The sequence below is a fragment of the Leuresthes tenuis genome, unplaced genomic scaffold, assembly GCF_036924035.1.
Source record: "Leuresthes tenuis unplaced genomic scaffold, fLeuTen1.0.hap1 SCAF_13, whole genome shotgun sequence".
Classification (NCBI taxonomy): domain Eukaryota; kingdom Metazoa; phylum Chordata; class Actinopteri; order Atheriniformes; family Atherinopsidae; genus Leuresthes; species Leuresthes tenuis.
Window position 1 is genome coordinate 17794648 of NW_027325367.1, and position 26094 is coordinate 17820741.

Genomic DNA, 26094 nt, shown 5'->3' on the forward strand with positions numbered 1-26094 from the left:
TGAATTTGGGGTTCCTGCGCCAACTTTAAACGTTTGCGCCACACTTGAATCTGTTTGATTTCTCTGCTTTTTGTCCTCTTCAAGGTTGCAAACATGTCGTGTGGAAGGGTTCAGCGCTGGCTGCGCTACATTGCGGAAGACCACCAGAGCCGCCGATTATTTACGGGAGCCCGCCTAATATCGGTAAAAAAAGAATGAAAATAAAGGTTTATGAGCCTCCAGCTTTTCAGAGCAGTTTTCTGTCCATACTGAGAGATGAGGTCCTCCCTTACTGGCGTGTTTGTTTGCTCTGCCTCCAGTGGAGACCAGCTTCAGCCGCCGGCTGAACGGCTCGTACCGCCTGCGGCAGCTGGTGCCGACCGCCGTGTACCAGCACATGAAGATGCACAAGAGGATCCTGGGGCACCTGTCGTCTGTGTACTGCGTTACCTTCGACCGGACAGGGCGGCGCATCTTCACTGTAAGGCTGCACGCGTTTTTGTTTGTGCTGTTTGATTGAGGCCCCCCTCCCTCACAGCTTGTGCTGACATTTAAGGAGTCTGTTCAGCGACGCCGTCGTGTTCGCTCTGAGGTCACCTGTCGTGTGTTTGACTGTTAAAAGGTGCGTTCTGCCGAGCCAGACGCGTAAACATTCGCATTCCACGTCGGAGCGGTTCTGGTGGGAGGTAATTACTGTTTTCCTGACAGAGGTGGGACGCTTGTTCTCAGTGACTCACAGCTATGAGATCGAAAAGGAAGGAAGGAAAAAAAAACCAAAGATTGCGCTGCGTTGTGGTAATAATCGTGTCTGAAAGGAGAGCAGTTTTTGGTGTCGAAAGAAGGAAGCTGAACTTTGTCCTCTCCGTGCCCTTTTGTGTAAAGTGGCTGTGATAGAGATGCAGCCTTTTTTGTGTGTGTGTTGTGAGAATCGAACAAACGATCAGAAAATGTTGCTTTAATGTCGCCTCCCTTTTCTTTGGATCCTTCAGTCAAGCCGTGCCTGCTGCTCTACACCATTTTCAGCTTTCACTCCTTAAATCTCTAAAAATGGCTGGCTGCTGCGAGCTGAGAGGGGGGGGGTCTCTGACTGACTCTCTTTCTGTTATCTCTCTCTCTTTTTCTCTCCCTCTGTCCTCATCCTCTGCTGCCCCTCCTCCTTTCTATTTCTCATCATAATGTTTCCTCCGAGGCCGTGGCTAAGTGCCAGAATTGTACTTCTTCTTTTTTTCTCTGCGCTGTCTTCGATAACTTTTATTTCTGTTTCTGTGTTTTTTTTTGTTTTTTTTTTTGGATCTCTTGATATTTTTCTGTGTCGCCTAAAGAGGGATCCAAAAATAAGAGAAATGTATAAATAAAAGTTCCAATCATCGCCATTTGCACCGACTTTTTTTCACAGATCGTTGTTCTAACGGTGATCATCCTTCAATTCAGAAAATATGACCCCCTGCCATCTCTATGGTTACCTGTTGGGTTTGAGGATCCTTTTGATCAAGGCACAGATGTTGAAATGGCACCGTGTTGAATCTCAAAACATTTTGACCCCCCCCCAACAATCTGGATCCCAGCCAGGAATTCTCAGCTGAGTCCCCGAAGGTGGCTTTCATGTGCTGATTCAGCTCTCCATCTCCAGTACAGACTAAAGAATGTTGCCGGCTGTAGGCGACCACATTTTTTTTTCATTCCCTCCTCTAAATGGGAGGAATTTTTCTTTGAGCTGTTTTGATACATTATTATTTTGCTTTCTTTTCTGCATGCTACTCGGAAAGTTCTTTTTTTTGTGTCAGAATGAGGCTTTTCACATCTCCGCAGTCTTGGATTACTCTTATTTGTCCTTAGTTCACGTCTGTTTTCCTTCATCCGTGGGGGGGGCATCCAGGAAACGGGCAACTGAGCCGTGTCATTGTGGAATGCAGTTCACTCTAGTTCATTGTAATTCAACTTCCTCGTTTATACTACCACCAGAATAGTAACTCACCTGTTAATCAGTCAGTGTTGCTGTTATTTTGTTTCAACAAGACCAGACAGCAAATATCTTTTCATGCCAGTTGTGTCATTTGTCTCTGTGATAGGAATAATCACCCTAATGGCATGCATGTAATTGCAGTCTCGTGACGATGTCAGTCCAGTGCTTTGGAATGTATCTGGTTGTCAAAAAGCAAACTGGTCATTAATCTCATTCCCTCTTCTGTTTGTCTTCCACATTTGTAAGCATGTTGGCGGCCTGGTGCCGCAGCGTGTCCCAGATCAGCTTGAAGTCCTTTGGTTACCGCGTTGGATTAGTTTTGCATCTTAAATAAGAGTCTCCTCCCACGTAGTGATGGCCGTGTTTGTCGGGCTCTCTTGTCGCTCCCAGGGCTCGGATGACTGCCTGGTGAAGATCTGGGGAACGGACGACGGGCGTCTGCTGGCGACCCTGCGCGGCCACGCCGCCGAGATTTCCGACATGGCCGTCAGCTACGAGAACACCATGATCGCCGCCGGGTCCTGCGACAAGACCATCCGAGTGTGGTGCTTGCAGACCTGCGCTCCTTTGGCTGTCCTGGAGGGACACGCGGCCTCCATCACCTCGCTGCAGGTGCGATGTTTGCCTGTGCCTCACAAGCTGAATTGAAATATTCTGTGTCACGTGGAAATGCCCCTGAAACTGTATTTAAATGTTGTATATGTGCTGTATGAGCAGAATGGAGCATTCCATCTGATTTTAATCATCGCAGTATTTTGGCCTCTGTTTTATAAACCTGTGTATTACAAGCCTGCGCGTATTAATGTATATTTTGGATATTGTCCTTGATGTCCTTTTACTGCAGTGTTGTTTGCATCTCATTTGATTCCGTTTAACCTCTGCACGGTTGCCTTTGCAGTTTTCGCCTCTCTGTTGCGGCTCCAAGCGCTACCTGTCCTCCACCGGAGCCGACGGCACCATCTGCTTCTGGCAGTGGGACGCTCGCACGCTCAAGTTCGGGTGAGAAAAACGCACGCACGGTGAAGTTCCTCTCACACTCTTTTTGCCACGTCGGCGTCCATTTGTGTGTTCGTTAAGAGGTGAAACTCTCACAGGATGGGAACCTCTTCAGTGTTACTGATCCTCACTGGCTTCTAACTGTGCTTTTGTCTGTTTTTTTTTTTGTCCAGCCAGAGGCCCAGCAAATTCACAGAGCGCTCCAGACCTGGCGTGCAGATGATCTGCTCCTCCTTCAGCGCAGGTAAACCAGCCTCATATTCACCACCAGAGGAGAAGCAGCTGAGTAGAATGAAAACGTGCACAGTTAGCCCAGATGAACTGCAGAGCTAGCACAGCTACACTGACAGATGCTCGCTTGTTTTCCTGTATATGTGGAAGGAATGCACAACAGTTTGTTTGGTCCCCCAGTTTTTTTTTAAAGCTATCAAACCTAAAAAATGTTCACTTTTTACTGCATTTGCATACTACCGCGACATAAGAACCATTTGATTCTGTTTAGTCACAAGCATGCAAAGAAGAGAAGAAAGTTTCCAGTGTATGGAAATGATTTATCTTGATAAATACTGTTTGTAATTCTTCCCCTGCGTGTCCAGGTGGTATGTTCCTCGCCACGGGCAGCACTGACCACATCATCAGGGTGTACTACTTCGGGTCAGGTCAACCGGAAAAGATCTCTGAACTGGAGTCCCACACTGTGAGTCGACGCGGCGGCTTCTTTAGTCACTTATTTATCTTTTATTCCTGCAGCTGTGCCTTTGAGCCAACACAAAGCAGCTAGGAAATATATTTGCATGGTTTAAAACTGTTGCAAACGAACATCCTATCGACCATGTTCATGCGTGGCGTGCAGCTGGCTTTTTAAAAAAATAAAATAAAAAATGTTTTTAATCTGAATATTTTTCACATTAAAGTCGGTTGTCATGGAGAGTTGTCATCATCTACCTGTGATAACCGCAAATGCTATTTTAAAAGCTCTTTTAAAAAAAATCCGAGGTGGATCTTGAGCCCAAAGCATTTGCTTTTAGGTAACAGTAATTATGTTGTATTGTCATTACTGAACAGGCCGGTGTTGATTTTTCTTCTTTTTTAATTTTCCTACCAGGACAAAGTTGACAGCATCCAATTTTCCCATTGCAGTGACAGGTGAGTTTGCACAGGTTTGCTTGTGTGTGTTTGGGAGAGAGCCCCAAAGTGAGGGTGGTTGATTTTTCTCTGAGCACCACTGTTCCACTGCCTGTTTTAATGGAACCTCGGGGCGCTGTAAGGTGACTAGATTGAGTCAGCAGAAACGGCGCCTTCACTTAACGTCTGAAACATGCTTTAGCGCACACGTAAATGCATGCTAAACTGCGTCTGCCCAGATAGGGTTAGCTGAAAAAAGAAGCTCGGCTGTAATTCCCTCAGGAGGACGACGGAATGTCTGTGCAAAAAGCAGAGGAGTTGGAGGCGAACACACAGAGAAACACAAGCACGGATTAATGAATGCTGATGCAGAAAGATGAACTGAGTGTGTGTTTCAGTGGCATGAATCCGTGTGTCTTAAATCTTTGCGTGTGTGTGCGTTTGTAGGTTTGTGAGCGGCAGCAGGGATGGTACGGCTCGGATCTGGCAGCTGCAGCCGCAGGGTTGGAGGAGCGTTCTGCTGGATATGCAGACCAAATTACCTGGGTATGTGTGTGTGTGTGTGTGTGTGTGTGTGTGTGTGTGTGTAAAAGTCTGGCCTTTCCATCACAGCTGTTGGGTCTCTCAAAACTGTGAACCGGGTTGACCTTTGGGGCCATGATGTCAGTTGAAATTCTTGACAAAAAAAAAAGAAAAACTTAACATCTGTGCTTATTCAGAATATAGTGACACTTAAAAAAAAAAAGAACACTTTGTGCCACTGTGACTGATTGACTGCTTCTGGGCACAGTATAGATTTACTGTGGCATCAGACGGTGGATGAATAAAGATGATAATTACAGGCTATTTATGTCTTTACTGCCCGAATGAACCCAACAAGCCTCGACGAAATGAACATAAAAGCACAACTCTGAAACACCTGCATTGATTTTTTTATTTTATTTTATTTCTTTAAACGCTTTCAAGCCCAGATGTAACATGGAGAAAGTTTACTGTCCCTCGCTCTCCAGATATTAAGAGAAACTACCAGATTAATGCGTTGACGAAACTGATAGTTGTATAAATTTTGGCTATTAAAGGCCCGGAGGCTTTATTCGAGGAGCTAAAAGAATCTTTCAGCACCGGTTCATCTGTTTTCCCACAGGTCTACAGGCCCTTACAGTCCCTTTTTTTTTTTTCCGAGATGATTTAACATGTTGAATTGACTTAAGGTCTGTCAGTGAGAGAGATGACTCGGACCGGTTGTTCGGCGTAGCCAGAGAATCCCAGATTTCACCCACATAAAGGGGTAAAAGAGTTCTTTAGTCTGTTCATCTACGAGCCACTCCCACCAAAACTGGACTTTAAAAATACATGAAAACGTGTTTGTTCCCTGAAACCTTGCAAAATGGCAACTCTCAAAACTGGAACCCAAACCCATCATCTGGGTGGTATTGGTCCGATCATTCTGCATATATACGCTCCCTTGGCTCACAGATAGAGATTCGATTCTCGACGTCTCACCTGTATCTCGACTCAGCTGCACATGAAACCGTGCTGGCTGTCGCCCCTTTCTTCACTGGAGAGTTGCGTCCTCATAGACGCTACTTTTTCCAGTTGTCAGTCGGATGCGATCTCAGCTGTGAGACCCAGTCGAAGGCCATCTTGTTGCCTCCGGTGCTTGACGGCGCTTTGGTTTGGCAAATCAAGTCTGCCGAAATGTGGAAAGACAATGGCTATCTGTGTGTCAAGTTTACTGTGCTGAACAGACACAGGAGCGTGAAATGAGGAAGTTCATAATGGCTGAGTATGAACGCTGTGTTCGGCAACAAGTATCGCAGGTTTATAACAGATTTTACGGGGTATGGGGGAAATTAAACTTTAGTTGACTCAGGCAGAAAGGCAGAAATATGAAGGTGGGAGCACTCGACCAATCAAAAATTTGTCCGTGCTTCCCCCCGGAGCTTTACTGAGCTCTTGGCTCCAGTGTGGTGGAAATGGATGAGACTGAGGAAACAGCCCTCTAAAAATCTGCCGTTTCTGGAAGGTTCCTGCAGTGGAAATGGATCCTCTGAAATCCGTCAGATTAGCCTGGCTCCTCATTAGCGGTGTAAAAACAAAAGGACTGGCGTAAATGGAATAAACGTTTGAACAGTTGTTCTCTCCTGTGAGGTATAGCCTCCGACAGATGTGTAACGTTTTGTCATTTTGCCCAGTTTTCGGTTGTAAACGTTTTGTGCGGAAAATGAACCGAAATGCCTGCAGCAGGTTTAAATAACGTCTTCATCTGCACCCAGGAAGTACAACCCTCCTCCGCTTGAAGACAAGGTCACTAAGCTGAAGGTTACCATGGTAGCATGGGATCGCCACGACGGCACAGTGATCACTGCGGCCAATAATCTGACGCTGAAGGTGTGGAACTCCATCACCGGAAACTTGGTCCACGTCCTGATGGTACGTAATGACTTATTAAAGGGTCACATAAGCTGTGTTGACTCATGCTTGACTCTTTAAAGTCTAAAGCACTGCTGATTGGTCCAGGCCGTTGGCACAGATGTTCACGTTCCTGATGTGATTGGCCCTGCTGTGTTCGGTAACAATCGGGACGCAGTTCCAGTCGGTCCAACGTTTGGGTTTTTGACCGCATGCCTGTGAAACTACTGCTTTACCTGTATGGTCTTATTGTCTCATTTTTTATGTTCCTGTTGTTTGTTGACAGGGTCATGAGGATGAGGTGTTCGTGCTGGAGCCACATCCTTTCGATCCGAGAATCCTCTTCTCAGCGGGGCATGATGGGAATTGCATAGTGTGGGACCTGGCCCGGGGAGTCAAGATCCGCTCCTACTTCAACATGGTGAGCTTCTTGTCTTCTTGTCTGGGTATCATGTCCTCGTGCATTCTTTTTTTTTGAGAGAGAATTATAATTTGTCAGACATTCTTCCCCTCTCACCCTCTCCTCCCCCATCTCACTCTCTCTTTCTGTTCTCAAATTTCTCCGTCACTGACTTGTTGTCATAAGGATGTGCACAGGAGCCCCACATATGGTGAAATGATAAGACTTAACTGCATATGCCGTTGTAGATATTAATCTAGTGTGTTAATCCCTGTTGTATTCCCTGCCTTTGTCTCTATGGTAACCAAGGACTGCGTTAATCACAGTCTCGGAAGCATGAGTCACTAAGTGAGCTGGTCATTTAGCCAAATCATGGTGTCATTTACCAGCACCGTGTGTGTGAGCCCGTGGAAAGGCTCAGATTTTAGTTTGAAACTTACCGGGAGATTCTGGGAGTTTAGCCAAGTGGCTGTTCCTTTTTACACATGTCCAGGATAATGGTGAATGGTTAAGAAAAGAGAGAACACACACGTGGAGAGGAGCAGCTCGGGGATTTTTACTTACCCAGCATGACTCATCTAACTGTTGCTAACATTATTATGCCATGCTCCGAAAGGGAACTGAACTTTTGTCCGTGTGACTTGGCTGTTTCTAAACCACCTGGCTGCGATCCATGCTGGCTAACATCAGCCTGCAAAAGCTGCTGGACATACCAGAGCAAGTTAAATTATAGCAGGAAATGACAGAGTGTATAAATCTGAGGGAGGATGAATGCTTTAACTGTCAATATAACTTTTCATTTGCAATGAGAAAAGGTTTCTTTTTCTTTATGACATGGCGTCACTTTAATGGAGTCGAGCTCTGCAAGTGGCTCCAGCGGCTGTCACACAAGAACCACTGAGACTGCATGGAAGTAGTCGAAGCATCACCACTTCCTCCTGGTTCACTGAAGTGAAGCCAAACATTGTGTAAATGACTGCCACCCCTCTTTCAGGATGTGCATCTCTCACCGTTTTCCACAATGTTTTGGCTTCACTTCTTCTCATTGGCTTTCATATTGACTGTGTTTATGAACTTGTCCACATGTGTCACCCTGCCATCCAGCGGAGTGAAAACAAATGCGTCGCACCTGCATAAACCCGCTAAGCTTCAGGCTTATTTGGTCGGATGAATGCCTCTTGAGGTCGGCACTCTTGTTACTTTTCTGCGAGCAAAGGAACAGAGAGGCCAAACATTTGATTGAATGGAGCTACAGCGTGTTCTCTTCAACCTTCTGTTTACGGCGCTTCCATTTCGGCAGGTGCAGAGCCGTTGGGCTATAGTTTTTCACAGCAGACAATTAGGCTGGTTTTTGCAGGAAAAGGGCAAGTTAAAAATGATGATGCGGTGCATTGGAAAAGTCTTAAGCCACCCCTCATTCCTTTACGTTTGTAAGGGAATGTTGTACTCTATGAAAGTGCTCTTTAAAGTGTCCTAAAGCTGGAGTTCTCCAGGCTTTCTGAAGGATTTTGAAAGTTGTGGACATCGGCTGCTTTTTCACTCATTCGTTGACTAGTACTGTACTTTTACCAGAACATTTTCAGAGAAACTTAATTTCAGACATCTGACCTAATGGATAAACCAGTGTTTTGTCCACACATAGCAACTTGGCAAAGAGCCACTCTTAGATTTTATTTTTATGCACTTTGTTGCTAGCAGCCTGTTGTAAAGATGCATCAATTGTTCCTGTTTCCTAGGCTTGTGTCTATGAAAAATGCCAAAGATAACCCAGTTTGACAGACACGAAATAGTATTTTTGCACCAACAAAGTGTTTCTCTAAGATCTATTAGTTGAAAACTTGGCATATCTCTGCATGGTGGTCCAGTGTGCTCTTGTGAACTAAACAAATGGAGGACAAAAGAAGAAGTGTCAGACCTGAAAAAACTCTCTTTAGCAGATGAACAGTATATGAAAGTGGTGTCTTTGAGGAAATAGGAAAAAAAATCCAGCAAAGACCCGGCACAGGTACTGAGAGATTAAATTAAATTCAGTTTTATTTATATAGTGCCAAATTACAACAATTGTCATCTCAAGGCACTTAAATAATATAGTCCAATTCAAAAAATTAATATCCTAGCTAAGGAAACCAACAGATTGCACCGAAACTTGTCTTCAGTCCAATCTCCCGTCCTGAGCGCGCCTGAGGCGACTGTGGAAAGGAACGACTCCCTTTTAACAGGAAGAAACCTCTGGCAGAACCAGACTCAGGAAGGGTGGCCATCCGCCTCGACCAGCTGGGGTTTGAGAAGACAGAAAAGAGGGAAAAGAGGGGGGAAAAACACCATAACGCCATTCAAAGGATATCTGTTGGAACAGGGAAACACAAGTTAATAACCACAATAATGTCACATGTACATAAAATCAATTTTGAAATTAAACAGGGGGAAAAAGAGAGCAAAGTGAGGAAAGGTGTGACAGATGAGGTCCCCCAGCAGTCTGAGCCTATAGCAGCTTAACTATGGGATGTTTCAGGATTACCTGAGCCATCCCTAACTATAAGCTTTATCAAAAAGGAAAGTTTTAAGCCTAATCTTAAAAGTGGAAAGGGTGTCTGCTTCCTGGACATTTACTGGCAGCTCAGAGAGGGGCCTGATAACTGAAGGCTCTGCCTCCCATTCTACTTTTAGAGACTCTGGGAACAACAAGTAAACCTGCAGTTTGGGAGCGAAGTGCTCTGTTAGGAAAATATCTTACAATGAGATCTTTAAGATATGATGGAGCTCGGTTATTAAGAACTTTATATGTCAGGAGAAGAATCTTAAATTCTATTCTGAATTTAACAGGGAGCCAATGAAGAGAAGCTAAAACTGGAGAAACATGATCTCTCCTGTTAGTTCTCATCAGAACTCTGGCTGCAGCATTTTGGATCAGCTGGAGGTTTTTCAGAGAATATGTGGGACAGCCCAATAATAAAGAATTACAGTAGTCCAGTCTTGAAGTAACAAATGCATGAACTAGTTTTTCTAGATGCTCCTGGACCTGTATTTGATCCATCTGCTGTTCACTGAAGCCTCATCAGAAGTGGTCTCCATGGAAGGGTGGCTGTCAAGAAGCCATCCTTAAGGAAGAGAAATGGGGAGAAAAAGGCTGAGCTATGCCAAGTGACACAAGAACAGAGCTGAAAATCAGTAGCAACAGGTCTTATGGAGGGATGAATCCTCCCCAGAGGCCGGACCTCAACATCATTGAAGCAGTGTGGGATCATCTGACAGAGAACGGAACAAAAGGCAGCCCACATCCAGAGAAGAGCTTTGGGATGTCCTTCAAGAAGCCTGGAGAACTATTCCTGAAGACTCCTTAAAGAAAAAGAAAGCTCCTCTAAGAGGGTTCAGACTGGATTGAAGAAAAAAGCTGCTCATACCAAATATTGACTTTCAAGTTGTAAAAACTTTTTTTCCTTTAAATACTCTATTTCCATTTATATTTGCACATGTTGATAGAAGAAGCTCCACCTTTTTCCACTCTTTTTCTTTCAGTATATAGAGAATCGAGGGATGAAGGCTCGTGTTCTGGCTCATATCGTGCACCTTCGCTCATTATCATGACTTGCTGGGACACTTAATAGATCTGATCGATGACTGACAAAAATGGTCAAAATGGCACATTTTGCTGACTCGGGTCATTCTTCTGGCCCGTGGACCACACTGCAGTTCTGTATCTGATATAAACTGTGGATTTTTTGTTGTTGTTGTCTCCGTCTCTCTTCTTGTGGATAGATTGAGGGCCAGGGGCACGGAGCATTGTTTGACTGTAAATGTAGTCCCGATGGGCAGCACTTTGCAGCCACCGATTCCCACGGTCACCTGCTCATCTTTGGCTTTGGCTCCAGCAGCAGATATGACAAGGTATGCCTTCAGGTTCATCTTTACCATTATCCTTATCGGTTAGATGTGTAACTGAGTGTTAACAACAATGATCTGCTTCAGATCGCGGACCAGATGTTCTTCCACACAGACTACCGGCCACTTATCCGAGATGCCAACAATTACGTGCTGGACGAGCAGACGCAGCAGGCGCCACACCTGATGCCCCCGCCCTTCCTGGTGGACGTGGACGGGAACCCTCACCCCCCGAGATACCAGCGGCTGGTGCCTGGCAGGGAGGGCTGCAGGGACGAGCAGCTGATTCCTCAGATGGGGGTCACTTCCTCAGGTACAGAGGACCTCAGTGTGCATGTCTTCTTCATGGCCTCGGGTCACAAACAACAACTCAGCCTCCCGTCTGCTTGCACTCTGCAGATCAGACCTTTTGCCTGCAGGTGTTGCCATCATTTTCTGTTTCATCAGAGCCCATCTGTCAGCTAATCAAAAACTCTTGTCAAGCTGATCATTCTGCGCTCACAGCCTCATAATAACATGATTTCTCCTCTCATGTGCGTAATGAGAGACTTTTGTTGAACACATAAGAGCATTGGCTGATAAAATCAAGAATTAATAAAGCAGTTTTAAGATGTTGGCAGAGCCATAAACAGAAATAATCAGAAGTTTATGAAACGCATCAGTGGAGCAAAGTACGAGGACTGTTCACGCTCTCTGAATGGTTTCCCCACTTCCTTTTGGGAAAACCCCTTTTTACTCTCTCTGCTGTCTGCTCAGGCCTGAACCAGGTGGTGAGTGAGCAGGCGGTGGATGGTTCTAGTCCTCTGGACACCATGATTCAGAGGCTGCAGCAGGAGCAGGACCAGAGGCGGGGAACCAACGACGCCTCCGCTTCTGCAGCGACAGCAAACACCAGGTCCAGCAGAGGTAGGAGCACCAAAGCCGTCGCCAAGGTTCACCTGCTGTTCAGATTCGTCTTATGATTAGTTACATCTGCCTGAGGCTAAGGATGTGGTTAAGGCTGACATCTGTACATGGTGGCATTGGTCTATTAATGTGGGTCGAAACAGAAGGTGAAATATGCTTGCAGGTATTATTTAAATCCTGATACGATGACATTTGTACTTAGTCTGTGGCTTAGTCTGGGTACAGGGAGGTTTATCAGACAGATAAATGGTTCTAACTCCTGTACAGTTGGTGTAAAACTTAACAGTTTTACAAGTACAGGAACAGACTTAAAGAAAGTGCTAAATCAGCATGTGTCTTGACACCAAAGGTAGCGTGTTTCAACAGTTTTTTTTATTTTTATTTTTTTAAACACGGGTACACCCGCTAAGACCAAGCCGATTAAACCCATGGACATTGTCAGCGGTAGCAGGTGTACCCTCGGTGCTCTGGGTGCGACAGTGTATTCATAATCAGTCCAGAAACTACCACTAACTCCCGGAGGGATGGGGAAGGGGGGGGGGCTCATGCTCGCACATGAGTCACTAAACAAGGACAAAACAAAGGTTTTTTTGTTTTTCTTTTAATTGCACAAAGGCTTTAAAATGTTTTTGGGGTGGATTGTGGTGATCAGGTCCGCACGGCGCTTTCACACTGCGGGTGAAACTGATCGGTGTCGTTTCTTTTAGCGCTCGAGTCGTTTCTGTCGGTGCCAGAACCCCTACGTCACGTTTAGGGATGTGTGTTTCAGCTCTTTTGAAATGTTCTGTCAGACAGTGTGCCTTTTTGCCTCCTGCTTTACTTAGTTTAGTTTTATGGTTTGTTTGTTTTTTTCCCCCCGATGTGCTCAGCTTTTTCTTTTCTTTTTATAATTCACTCGGGCCCGGATTTACAATCCCGAGCAAATTAGCATTGCAAATCACGAACGACATCGACGGGAGCGCTCGGTTCTGCAGATGAGAGCCTGCGAATGCCCCCGATCTAACAGTCGCAACCAGCTCATGTCAGCAATGACCGACCGTGGAGACGAACACAGGCAGAGGCGTGCAGCTTGTTCGTTGGTCCTGTACCAGATGACCTATTCAGCTGACATAAAGACAGGAATAAAACAGCAGCACGAATCCTTCAAGTTAGAGATTCCGGGTGTGCTAGATTTCCTGCGCTCAGTTAAGAATAACGGGGCTCGGTGGTCCCCTCGGTGAACCCCTTCCTCTGGGATTCTTGATGAAGTCCTTCACACACACACACACACACACACACACACACACTCTCTCTCTCCTCCTGCTACTGCTGGAACAGGAACACCTGCATATCCTCCATGCGGTAACAAACGCAGCCGTGCCATTGTGAATAATCAGCGGAGTAAATCTGTCGGACCGATTCATTTGAATAACCTCCTGCTTGAATTTTTGTGCTGTGAAATGGAATAAATAAAAACATATGCAAGGGAGCCACATAAATGGATCAGATCCTCCAGCCCTAACCTGCCGCCGGCGAAACATCGACGCTCGTTCTTTCCGACGTCAAAACAGAGTTTGCGCCGCTGTCAAAGCAGTTGTTAATCTGCGCCTTAGTCTCATAAAGTCTGTAAATCCCCGTAACACCACGACGGTCGATGTGTAATTATTGCCTCCGATCAGATGGTGAGTGCAGAGAGTTAATCCAATAAGAGATGAATGCCGAAGATCAAAATCATGTGCTCTGGTGCTCCATACGAACACGGAGCAGGTCCGACAGCCGCATGTGGGGGAAAAAAAGAAAAAAGGCTCAACTGAAGGGAAAGAAAAGAGATGGCCACGTTTTTATTAGATGGGTTAGGGTTTCCATTAAGTTTTTTTTTTTTTGTTTTTTTCCCCAGCAAACTGTCATTAATTCAAAAACCGACTCCCTGCTTAATCAAATAATTTTATCCCCTTTAGTTAGTGACGCCTGCAACAGCTCATGGATTCATTGATCATTCAGAAAATGAATCAAACTGGAAAAATCTACAAAAACAAGCGAACTGAAGACTTTTGGCGTTAGAAATGTATCTCTCAGCATTTGTTATTGTCCCCGCTGTTTTTCTTACTTGAGTATTTGCATATAAATCAGTTAAGGGCGTGTTTGCAGCGGTGTGCTTTAAAACGGGCGTGCTGCTGATAAGGAGCTTGTAGAAAAGTCTTTCCCTTTGTCTCTCTCCAGCAGGATCGGTCGGTTCGCCCACAGAGGTGCACTCTCCGCCCAACGTTGGTCTCCGACGGAGCGGGCAGATTGAGGGTGTCCGCCAGATGCACAGCAACGCCCCTCGCAGCCAGATGGCAACAGAGGGAGACCTGGTGGCCTGGAGCCGCAGGGTGCTGGTGCCCGAGCTGGAGGACGCCTCCGTCAGGTAAACCCCCCCTCGTTCCTCCGCCCTCCAACCACAGATCCTTGCATTATGCACGACGTCAGACTATTGAGCACAGAGATGACTTCACAGTCTCTGGAAGTGACTGCTTAATTAATATTACGATCCATGCATGTGTGCAGGAGACAGGTGAACTGGCGTGAGGCTAAAGGGGAAGAGGAAATCAATATTTATCAGTCAGAGAGGAGGAGGCGTACAATCCACTCTCTCCCCAAGGAGAGCAGGGTGTGTGAAATGCATATTTTATTTATTTTTTACCTGTGAGCTCTTAAACGCGGTACATTTGTGACACCCAGCCCAACGTTCCGTGCCTTCGCAGGTGCATCCGACATCGGAGAGTGTGGCGGACGAGGGGAGGAGGAGCCTGGGGAATCACGGCTATCACACCCGAGCTGCCATGGAGGAGACAAGCCGCCAGAGCGCTGAGGCTGCTGACGACGATGATAGCACCTCGGAGGTGATTACCGCATCGCTTTGAATTGTTTAGAGTCTTCTTTTTGAAAATTAATGTATTTTTATAGTGTCACTATGGCGGTTATCAATCCTCCAAAAACTCCCCTGGTTACCTTCAAACTGTACATTTTATGGTTTAATACTTGTGTAATTCAGCCATACGCTTGTATGTCCAATGTGTAGCGACACATTGAGTGTCAGTGACATGCATAATGGTGATGTATTCATTTCCTGTTCTTTTAGTAATTCAGGTGCTGCTAGGCCCAGGAGCCGAGCTAACTCAGAGCTGCTGGCTAGTCTGGTGCTCCCAGAGGCCGCCCAGTTTCCAGTGTTAGTGGCACACAGCAGAAGCTAGGCCAGCTGAGAAGCCACTGAACTCTGACCGGAAGCTATCCCTCTTTTCAGGCCCATCAAGCCCCTGCTCCCAGACTAGCAGCTTCCACGAGAAAAGAACTTCTTGGCGGCTTGCAGAGGGCTGCGGCTTCTTGCTCGGCCTTGCATCTGCTGTGTGCTCAGTTTCACCTTGTTAGCTCTCGGTGCCATCGAGCTCGGTGCTACCGAAGCTAGCGGCTTCTGTGGTTAGCTCCCATTCGACCAGAAGCAAACAAGCTTCTCTCTTCCTCACACTGCTCATCGAGGGCTACAGCTCCTCACTCTTCATCTATTCTAGTCTGTACCAAGTTCTTTTTTCTGTTTAATTTTTTGTTCCTCACAGAACATGCAAATTAGATGTAAAGCCCCACCTCGAAAGTAATCAGGATTGGTTGGTGCCTATTCAGCGGTGCTCTGCAGATTCAAAGCAAAGATTTTCAGTGATAGCACCGATGGCTAAATTTGGTCATGATATCACAACAAAAAAACCCCAAAACTTTAACTGAAATTTTTATTTTGTTTTTTTCTGTGTGGTAATCCATTCCTTTTTGATGCTGTGTTTTCAGGTAGAAGTGGAGGTACGGCAGATCAACGGACACTCTTCAGAGGAAGAGAAGGAAGAGGAACAAAAGGAGCCCTGGCCAGATGACCACAGCAGTTCGAGGTAAGACGCATACAGCGCATCTTTGAATTTGATTACACCCTACAGACACATGCTCAAACGACAGGAAAACCTAAACACATTGCAGGCAGGAACTTTGAATCGGCATATTTCTTTTTCCCCTTTGGTCCGTCGCAGCGATTACTCCAGCGACTATTCTGACTGGACAGCGGATGCGGGGATCAACCTCGAACCGCCCAAGAAGAGCGTAAAAGTGAAAAAAAAGAGCAGCGGCTCTGAGGAGGACGGAGAGAAGAAGAGGGAGGGGAAGAAAGAGAAGAAGAAGGACAAAGCAGACAAAGATGGTGCTTTACCAAAGAAGAAGAAGCCAAAGGAGAAGAAGGTTTGTTATAAGTAATAAGTGATTCAGTTGTTTGTGGTCACAGGGAGACTGACGAGCAAAGTCATTATCTGATTCAGTTATTCCTGTCAGTTTCCATCAGTAACTCATCACGAGCGATTGCACAAGTTCAAATAATTTCAACATGTATGCGTGTCCTTTTTTAAAATTTTTCAGAGGGCTGAGTTTCAGGAGCAAGGGCTAACTCTGGAGGAGTGGCTTCCCTCCGCCTGGATCACAGACACGGTCCCTCGGAGGTGTCCGTACATACCGCAGATGGGGGATGAGGTACACCACATGTCCTACCAACACCCAGCCAAACCAGGCTTTTAATGCCCCGCAGACTCTTTTCTTAAAGCACGGGACAAACTGTGTTTGTGTATTTCTCTTCTCCAAAAATGATCCGTTGCGTGTTTGTGTGCAGGTTTACTACTTCAGGCAGGGTCACGAAGCTTATGTGGAGATGGCCCGGCAAAAAAAGATTTACAGCATCAACGCTAAGAAACAGCCCTGGCACAAGATGGAGCTGCGGGTAAGAAACACTTTGACAAAGATGGATGGAATCTCCCTGAAGAGAGACTTGTATTGCCTCTATTTGTGGGGCGCTGAGGAGGACGTCTCCACAGAAATCAGGGCAGGGTTCACATAAAGAACATTCATAAGAGACATTCTAACGATAAAGAACAACCTCTGAATCTGAGCATCAGCCGTTTCGAGATCCGACGACTTCTCACAAAATCCAGCATTTTGGGATGTGGTATTTTTCTCATATTACACCCTCCTTGTGAGCTGGTTGCAGTTTGTAGGAATTCGTGTACAGCTGCAGCCGACAAGTGTGCGATCACTTACTGCTCAAAGAATTCAGTGCAGTGCTGTTCTTTTTCCTGGAAACCTCTTACCATAATGTGTCCTTAAAGAAAAATGTCCTCTGAGTCCTCGTCACCCCCATCTTTATACTGGAGAGGAACATCTCATAGGGTTTCACTTTAACTTGTGTATATATATATGTTGGATTTTATTCCATGTGAGAGGGCAGAATAGCAGACTGTGATGTATGGAAGGCACGCTGTACTTCTAATTGTGCTGGTTGTAGAAATTAAGCACGCAAACATTACTCCTTTCATTTTGGGGGGGGGGGCTTCTGAATCACTTTCTAAATTGGCACACAACAACTAAAACCCACTTGTCTTGGGGCCTCCCCTTTTAGAATGATAAAACACCCGATTTCAAAATTCTGTCGGGTCTCTGAAACGCGATGGTTTGCGACTCTTATAAACTGGTGTTTTGTTCACAAGAGAATGGAGAGAAGATATCAGATGTTGAAAGTGCTGCTCTAAAGCCCGAAGATCGGATTTTACGTCGCAAAACATGACTTTCGAATAACTTCCGGACGGATCGCAGGTCATGTGAATGATGAGGAAATCTGCTGTGTTCAAATGCAACTTCTTCTTCTGTACTTTTGTGGCATTTAGGAGCAGGAGTTGATGAAGATAGTTGGCATAAAGTACGAGGTTGGCTTGCCCACACTGTGCTGCCTGAAGCTCGCCTTTTTGGACCCTGACACCGGCAAACTGACCGGGGGATCCTTCTCTATGAAGTAAGCGTCTGCCTGCATGCAACAGGAAATGTTGTAGATGGACAGAAATGCACAGTGGCAACGATTTCTCAGCTTTTAAGGGATAAATGACTAAATAAATGATTCTGTCCTCTCGCAGGTACCACGACATGCCCGATGTAATCGACTTCCTGGTGTTGCGGCAGCAGTTTGACAACGCCAGGAAGAGGCAGTGGAGCATAGGTCAGATCATTTCTACTTTTTTTTTTCTTAAGAAAACATGCACAGGACTCTTGAACATAAAATATGGCATGTTTCACATACATTTTCTAGATCGGGTCATCAAGTCTAACTCCCTAACTTTTGCCTCCCTCCAGTTTGAGTAAAGAAATTTCTATGGTTTGTGCTTAGGTGACAGGTTTCGGTCTGTGATTGATGATGCCTGGTGGTTTGGGACCATTGAGAGCCAGGAGCCCTTCCAGCTCCAGTATTCTGACAGCTTGTTCCAGTGCTACAATGTCTGGTATGACCACAGCTATCTTTCATACAGTTACTCCCACTTTTTTACACGATAATTCTCTTGTATTTGCACTAACAAGGGGACCAATTGTGTCCTGAGTTGTAACCAATGAAAGGTCTGAATTACCCTCACGGCCACCTGAGCGCAGGTAGAAGAGGCAGAAATGACCAGAAGCACGGCGTGTTTCATAGAGGCAAAGAAAATGCCTTTGAGGAAGGACGCGGGCGATGGAGAGGAAAGCAAAGGTCTCAGATCTGAGAGAGGGACACGGCAGCGTTAAAAATGTTCCGATTAGCAGCAGAAAGTCTGTTTTATCTCATCGTAATTCTCATCAACGTGATTTAATTCGTTAATGATCACGTTTGAACCTTTCATCTTTAACGCGGCCGTCACAGAAGTGTACAGGAGTTTTTCCAAGAGCACAGTTCCCCATTGCAGAGCCTGGCTTTTGGACTTGTTGCTCAGAACGATCGGACGGTGCTTTTCGTCTTTGGTTGGTGCACAGCGTTTATTTCTGAAGGGACATTCGTGAATGGGACTCTATACTGTAGCGCTCACCCGTTTTAAATAATGTCGTTGTTTTGCTCTTTTACCTCATTACTAGTTCAATTTCCCCCACATCGACATTTTTTTGGAATGTGTCGTAGGCCTGAAATGCAAAAATGGATGCGTGTTAACAAATCTGTTTGATTCAAACTGTCAAAAGTCAACGTAGGAATCAGGTTTTTATCATGCCCCCCCCCCCCAATAATGACTGTAGTAGACGATGCCTGGTAGTTAGAAAAAGTGTGAAAACTTGAAATCAGTTGCCACTTTATGTACTGTTGAGATTTATGTGCCGCTTATTTGATTTAATGACATTTCCGCTCCAGACTAACTGAAAAGAAACTGCAGACGGTTTAAGTTGAAGGGCTTTACATCAAGTCTGTCTGGATACATTTCAAGGAAACGCACACAAGCTTCTTGTCATTATGGTGCTGGCATCTCCTCTCGTTAACCACAGAAAAGACTTGAACTATTCAAGGAAGCTAACAGAGCTGTCGGTGACAATTTTTATTATTAATTTTTTTTACATTTAAATAAGGGAATGCTTTGCGTTCAGATTATTTGAAAAACCTTGATAGGCACTGAGACACTCGCAGGACAGCAAAATGCAAAAGAAATGCTAAAGTTTGATGCAGAGGATTCATGTTAGCCTTGTTTTCCATGCAGCTGGGATAACGGAGACACGGAGAAGATGAGTCCTTGGGACATGGACCCCATCCCTGATGATGGTAGGTGTCTAAGTTGCACCACAGCACTTGCATGCCGCTCTTCCTCCCTTTAAAAGATTGTTCTCTTCTCCTCGCTGCAGCCACGTTCCCCGACGAGTTGGGCCTGAGCGTCCCGCTGACGGAGGAGGAGCAGAAGGACCTGCTGTACGTCCCTCTGGACGGAGAATGGGGCTGCCGCATCCGCGCAGAGGAGTGCGAACGCATCATCAAAGCCATTGACCAGCTCTGCACACTCGGTATGACATCATCAGGCGCCTCTGAATACAATTTTAGGGATGTGAAGTTGAGCTACTGAGGTGGAATTCTCGTAAAACTTAACATGAGTCACCAGAGTGAGGTCATCAGCAAGGAATAAGCTTGTAAAGCACTAAACTAAAGACTGAGGTGTCTACCAGTTTCCCATTAAGTGACATGATGTCATTGTAGGCACAGACTTTGCATGACTGCAAACCCAGCAGTGTAAGAAAGCTGGTCTTAGGGCTCCTCCTAGTGGACGTTTGGGAATAAAACGCACACGTCGGGCTCACTTAATCCCTCTAAATCTTTTCCTTTTACAGCAATGCTTCAAGCTGCGGTTAGCTCACAGAGCAGGATTAACATCTACTCTTTTTGGCTCCTTCTGAGCACCTAAATTTGGATTAAGAGAATAGTAATAAAAAGGTATAAAGCTGCGAGTTTGCACTGCTGTCATTAGGTCTGTCGTTTTTACTGTTTCTTCCGCATTGATCCGTCTTTCTGTACCTGTCTTTTGACCGCCAACCAAACTGGGCGCCTTCAGATGTGGCGGCACCGTTCGCCTTTCCAGTGGACCTACAAGCTTACCCGACGTACTGCACGGTCGTGGCCTACGTCACTGACCTCAGCACGATACGCCAAAGGCTGGTGAACCGCTTCTACAGGTACCTCCCCTCAGGTTGTGGCAGATGCAGCATCTGATGCGAAAGGGAACGCGAGTCGTTGACTCTGGCTGTGCTGTTATTTCAGACGGCTGTCCTCTCTGATGTGGGAGGTTCGTTACATAGAACACAACGCCCAGACGTTCAACGAGCCGGGATCATTCATCGTCACCACCGCCAAGTTCGTCTCGGACCTCATGCTGGCGTTCATTAAGTGAGTGTGTGCCACAGTCCTAAATGTTGTTTATGAGAAGTCGTCCCCCGATCCCTTCTCATCTGCCTCGTTTCTTCTGCAGGGACCAAAGTCTAACCGACCTCATGCCTCTCTACAAAACTATGAAGAAGGCAACCTTCTCAGACTCTGAGGATGAGGTGTGTTTGTACATAAAGCACGTGTTTACACTGCGGTAATTATGGTGCAAGAGACTGTTTAAGACATGGATTCAATAATGTCAAGCTTCTCTTTTTTTGTTTTTATTGTCCCATGTAGGATGATGAGGAAGAAGATGAAGATATCAACACTCCAGGAACATCTACGCGGAACCATAAGGTACGGACAGTTTTCATTTATTCGAGACAACTGCTCACGAATGGGGACATCGAATGATCTTTGTGTGTGTGTGTGTGTGTGTGTGTTTATAGGGCCGCCGACCCATGCAGCGCCAACTGCGAGCGCGTCCTCCTTCATACGATCCTCATGCGTGGAGGAGTCGCTGTAAGGAGTTGTTGGATCTCCTCTTTCAGTGTGAAGACTCGGAGCCCTTCAGAGAGCCCGTGGACCTGCAAGAATACCCGGTACTTGTGCAAGAAAACTCACTCTGCATGTGACGCCTCACATCTGCATACCCGTGTTGTTCATCTACGAAGCAAGCATAAGTCCCTCCGTTCCTTTGGGAATGGGAGTTTCCAACAGGTGTGCGTTTCAGTACCTTGAAACGTTGAGAGCGCGCACAGTGAGAACTTGTGAACGTTCAGGTGAAAGCGTCCCGATCTCGCAGCGCATGCAGTGTCATTCCGGCGCAGTCATTCCCCGCGCACCTTCCATAAAACTGGACAGGAAAAATGCTAAGATTAGCCTTTCCCACTGCAGCAGTGAGCTTTTGTTTGTTCATCCTGTCCACCCAGAATGAAATGATGCAGATCTCTCACTTTGATTCTGTCCCCCTCTCTTCTTCTTCCTAAAGGACTACCTGCAAATAGTTGACTCACCAATGGATTTCGGCACAGTTCTCAACACGCTCACTGAGGGAAAGTACCAGTCTCCCATTGAGCTCTGCAAAGATGTCCGCCTCATTTTTAGCAATTCCAAAGCTTACACACCCAGTAAGAAGTCCCGGGTGAGAGCCACATGCACAAACGCACACGTGTCATATAGCATCCAGCATTTATGTGACGCTTCCGTAGATTAAAATGAGGCAGAAGTTTTGAATGATCTTTGCACAGCGTTTGGGGTGATGATGTCCTTTGCCGTGTCATCAGATTTACAGTATGAGTCTGAGGCTTTCTGCACTCTTTGAGGAGCACGTGAGCTCCATCCTGGCCGACTACAAAGCCATCCACGGCCTGACGAACAAACTGACCAGACAAGGCACTGACAGGCAGACGCGGCACACAGCAGACAGACAAACACGGCATGCGATGAAGAGGAGGAGGAGGAGGAGCGAGTCTCCCACAAGCAGCAATGCATCCAGGTTAAAAAAAACCCAAAAAACTTTTTCATGTTTTTTTTTTTTTTACAAAAATGTTTTAACTAACTGAAATAAAGACAAATATTATCCTCACATCCCTCTCGTCCGCGTGTAGCCCAGAGAGAAAGAGGCGTGTATCATCCAGGGTGACTGGGAAGAGGGAGCCATCCCCAGCTCCTTCGCGGCCGTCCTCTCTGAGACAAAGTGCCCCGCTGAAACAGCCGCCTCAGCTCGTCAACGGCAGGGCGGACGCGCCGGCCCCGGGGCGAACACGCAGCGCCGCGCGCTACAACACACACTCTGCGCCCTCATCAAATAACGTCACCAACAGCACGCCGAGCACAGCAGGTCAGATCCCATCTGACTTTTGACAAGGAAATGGAAATTTGTATTCCCCAGAATCTTAAGCTGTTCCTCTTCACATCTTCCCAGGACCGACGGTGGCGTGTTAACCCCTTTAACTCTTTGTCTTTCTCAGAGTCCTCTCGCTCGTTGCGGGCTCATAATTCTGCGCCAGCTGCCGCTCCACCAGCCGCTGAGAAGGTCACAGCCTCCCAGTCCACGGAGAGCAACAGTGGAAGCACTCGTCGGAAACTCAGGACGCCTGTGCGACTCACGCCTGGTCGGTGGTGACACAAAAGAACGGATTAGGTTTGAGGTTGAAGTCGCAGAGCAAACATTAAATCCTCTCTGTTTGCTCCTCTCAGGCTCTCCTTCCAGCCCGTCATCTCAGAGCACAGTCCACCTGAACGGCCACGGCAGCCATGTGACCCTGGGTGTGGGGAGAAGGGGGCGGAAGTCCAGAATGGACTCACCGGTGAGTCCTCCAGAAGTCACGACTCCAGCCAGCCCTTCCAGACCCCGAGGTCGCCCGCCGGGCAAGAAGAGAGGCAGGAAAAGCAAGCAGGACCTGGATGAGATGAGACGAAGCAGCAACCGGAGGAGCTCCACTCCTGACGATGAGCTCGATCACTCCACGGGCGACGAAGGCGGCGCATCTTCTGCACAGGAAACTTCCGTGCTGTCAGACTCGGGCACGATGTCGACGCCTAGACGACGAGGTCGGCCCCGAGCAGTAAGGACTGAGGAACCGGCTCCCCCCGCTGAGTCCCCTGAGCCCTCGCCACTGAGGAGGAGCAGCAGGAGATCCAACGAGGAGGTCACGCCTCCTACCCAGGCTGCCTCTCAACGACCCAGTCGGAAGGAGTCTCCCAAAGAGGAGGAGGGGGAGGGGGCGGCGGGGGAGGGGGAGGGGGCGGCGGGGTCCATGCGCACACGTAACCAAGGGCGGCGGTCAGCGTGGTACATGGAGGAGGATTCTGAGGAGGAGCAGAGACAGCTGCTGTTCGAGGACTCCTCCATAACGTTCGGCACCTCCTCAAAGGGGCGTGTCCGCAAACTGACAGAAAAGGCCAAAGCCAACCTGATAGGCTGGTAACGGAGCAGGCCACAGGCTCCAGCGTTCAGAAAGAGAAGAAATCTTGATGGGAGATTTCTGAGCTGATGCCTCCAGGAGTTCAGGCTCTTTGTTGTAAGCGGTTTTGTGTGCATATGTGTGTGCGTGTTTGCGGGGAGCCGCTGGTCCAGCTGCTGCTATTTGACGCTGTGGCAGTGGAGAGAAACCCGTTCACTCCCTGTCGCCGACCCCACCCTCCTCTCTGCCCAGTAATAAGCACAGCATGCTCATTTGTTCCAAATCCTCCGATGTTATTGATCCATGTTGGATCCCACGGGAGCACCTGGAATCATGTCGGTGTGCCTCACTCCGGTCCGACGCGACCCCTCTTCAACAGCTTGCTGTCAGATTGGGCGAGAGGTCGAAGAACTTGGAAAAGAACATTTCAAGGAGACCACATATGATCTCAATCTTACTATTTTTGAGGACCTTTTTAAGCGTCTCCGCTGCGTGGGTCAGAGACGCCTGTGGAGCAGAAACTGTCTGATCTGAGATGGACGACAGACCAATAGCCTAACGGCGCTCTTTACCCCCCCCCTTTCCGCCTTCATTGTTCCTGCTCTCTTGTTGTTTTTTACAACCCACTCTGCTTTTTCTAAGATTTGTACGCGATGATCGGCTCTCCGTTTTGAAAGTCTTACCCGTCGGCTGACCTGAGTGAGTCCGTCTGCGCTAAAATACCAAATGGCGTACCTTTGTTGGTACTGTATCTCTGTAGTTTTTTCTTTCTTTCTTTTCTTTTCTTTTTTTTTTTTTTGCATGTTAATTAGAAAAAACAACAGAAAAGCATCTTTTTTTTTTTCTTCTTCTTTGCCCTGAAGCTGTTTTTACTGTGAGGAGGAGAACAAGGATGCATGAGTGAAACGAGTCATTTATGTCTCTATAGATCATGTTTCAGTGCGTCCTCAACATTAGCAATACCTTGTGCCTTTATGTCTATGGCGTGCGTGTGTGTGTGTGTGTGTGTGTGTGTATGCGTGCTTGGCCTCTACATGTGCCTGTTTGTGTACGGACTTAAGTTGTGACTATAGCGAGCGAGCGTGTGTAACTGAAGGAGTTGCGTGTGTGTTTTTCTAACACAGGTGAGTGTGTCATTCACTTTGAGCGTACAAACAGTGGCATACAGTTCGGTCGTTGTGAAACCTCTCAAAGAAATGTATTTATAGCAGCTGTCCTGTTGTTGTAAAGCATACCACTAACCATGTGGATATATATTGTCCTATAACCAACCTATCGTCAGTTTATACCTAAGGTACAGTGAGTGGAGCTTTGGGGCGACTCGCTTTGAGATGCACTTAACACAGACCGGTTGTCGATGCAGTCTAGAAGGGAGGAACCAGTGCGTGTTTTTTTTTTTTTTTTTTTTTTTTTTTTTTTACACAAATGAGCTTTTAAAAGAAAAAAAAAAAAAAAAAAAAAAAAGTCAAGATGTTTCCATGGTGACCACGCGTGTGCACGCATTCCACATATAATTCGGTCTCGCATGTTCAAGCACTTTCTCATACCTGAAAGAAACACAACGGGAGTCGGATGGGACTGAATTTTGACCGGAGGAAGAGACGAGTCCCACGTTCACCTCTCTGATTCTGTGCCTTTGCTACTCTGGCATACCGAATCCCTGGTTTCTCCTTTTTGGAGCCCCCTTTTTTTCCCCTTTCCTTCCCCCTACACAATATAATGGAATGAGTTTATAAAGATACAGTCGTCCCCCCCCCCCCCCCCCCAGAAAAAACAAAAAAACAAAACAGAGCAAGTGAATGCCAAAATCTGCAAGTGTAGTCATGTTTTGTGGGATTGGCTGGGAAGAACTGGATGGTGGCATCTATATACACCTGGTTCATCTCGTAGGTCGCATATTACTAGACATATATCTCATCTGTTCGTCAGCGTCGGTGTTGGTTTTTTTCTTTGTTTTTGTAACGGATTTTGTCAATGCCAAATTCTGTCTTTGGGCACTGAAGTTTTAGAACACGGCTTTTTGAATGTGTTTATTTTTTAAAAGAAGTCTCGTCTCCGCAGTGGCTGTTCCTTCACATATAACTGTTTTTTTCTTCCTGTCCGTGTCCCTGCCATACAGGATGATGGAGACTGAGTGGTGTTTTATGCTCTGCCGCACATATTTGAGGACATAATTCACGACACTTTTTTTTGTTTGTTTTATAATGTGTACATGAAGAGTTTATTTCCAAACTGAAATGAAAGTACATTTTATTATTGTGGAGGAAATCTTTATCTTTGCCCCCCCCACCCCCACTCCCCTTGTTGGTTTTTATCGTTTGTTCGAAACTCTGAACTCTTCACTTGCATATTTCGGAATAGTTCAAATTCTGTTCAAGAATATGCAAGTTTTATTTAGAAGCAGCCGGTGGCCCTGGGATGGGTTGGTGTACTCCGCCTCTCACTCAGTGGCAGCTGGGATAGGCTTCACCCCCCCTTCCCTCGAACCTGACTTGGATTAAGTGGGCATAGAAAATGAACGGATGGAAACAACTGGTTTAGCGGTTCTCCTGCCCTTAAGAGTTCGAGCCTCTCTGAATGTGTGGCAGTTGTGGTGTTTGTGGCCTCTGCCGGATGTTTTAAGGAGGCGCAGGATGAGGATGAGAGATAAAACGGGGGAGAGGGGGGGTCTGTTTTATGTGAACTGATTGACGAGGTTGTCTTTGTTAGTTTGGATACTTTTTATATATAAAGGAATTAATGCAAAAAAGAAGCATAAAGCTAGAATGTATGTGTAGGGGAGTACTGCTGTCCTGTTAGTTCAAACCAATATTTTAAGTAAATAAACATTTGTGTTTCCATATTTACATTTACTTCC

General features: G+C 46.4%; 1 protein-coding gene across 2 annotated transcripts in view; it reads left to right on the top strand.

Moving 5' to 3' along the window:
* The window catches only part of phip (pleckstrin homology domain interacting protein), a 30514-nt gene extending 4431 nt beyond the window's left edge, over positions 1-26083 (top strand). Inside the window, exons 6-40 of one of the 2 annotated variants that reach the window (XM_072362381.1) lie at positions 85-183; positions 300-460; positions 2333-2554; positions 2841-2941; positions 3112-3182; positions 3535-3635; positions 4044-4084; positions 4511-4609; positions 6340-6496; positions 6762-6896; positions 10632-10760; positions 10842-11067; positions 11511-11660; positions 13860-14046; positions 14187-14289; positions 14384-14521; positions 15456-15553; positions 15689-15893; positions 16068-16178; positions 16315-16422; positions 17363-17487; positions 17606-17688; positions 17857-17968; positions 19178-19239; positions 19320-19475; positions 20018-20138; positions 20224-20349; positions 20432-20507; positions 20626-20685; positions 20778-20930; positions 21320-21472; positions 21615-21826; positions 21939-22171; positions 22302-22445; positions 22531-26083. In XM_072362381.1, coding sequence (XP_072218482.1) covers positions 85-183; positions 300-460; positions 2333-2554; positions 2841-2941; positions 3112-3182; positions 3535-3635; positions 4044-4084; positions 4511-4609; positions 6340-6496; positions 6762-6896; positions 10632-10760; positions 10842-11067; positions 11511-11660; positions 13860-14046; positions 14187-14289; positions 14384-14521; positions 15456-15553; positions 15689-15893; positions 16068-16178; positions 16315-16422; positions 17363-17487; positions 17606-17688; positions 17857-17968; positions 19178-19239; positions 19320-19475; positions 20018-20138; positions 20224-20349; positions 20432-20507; positions 20626-20685; positions 20778-20930; positions 21320-21472; positions 21615-21826; positions 21939-22171; positions 22302-22445; positions 22531-23261 — 5189 coding nt within the window. In that variant the 3' untranslated portion in view covers positions 23262-26083. The remainder of the gene's footprint in view (positions 1-84; positions 184-299; positions 461-2332; positions 2555-2840; positions 2942-3111; positions 3183-3534; positions 3636-4043; positions 4085-4510; positions 4610-6339; positions 6497-6761; positions 6897-10631; positions 10761-10841; positions 11068-11510; positions 11661-13859; positions 14047-14186; positions 14290-14383; positions 14522-15455; positions 15554-15688; positions 15894-16067; positions 16179-16314; positions 16423-17362; positions 17488-17605; positions 17689-17856; positions 17969-19177; positions 19240-19319; positions 19476-20017; positions 20139-20223; positions 20350-20431; positions 20508-20625; positions 20686-20777; positions 20931-21319; positions 21473-21614; positions 21827-21938; positions 22172-22301; positions 22446-22530) is intronic. The other variant, XM_072362382.1, reaches the window with a different exon arrangement.
* Positions 26084-26094: the final 11 nt, after the last annotated feature.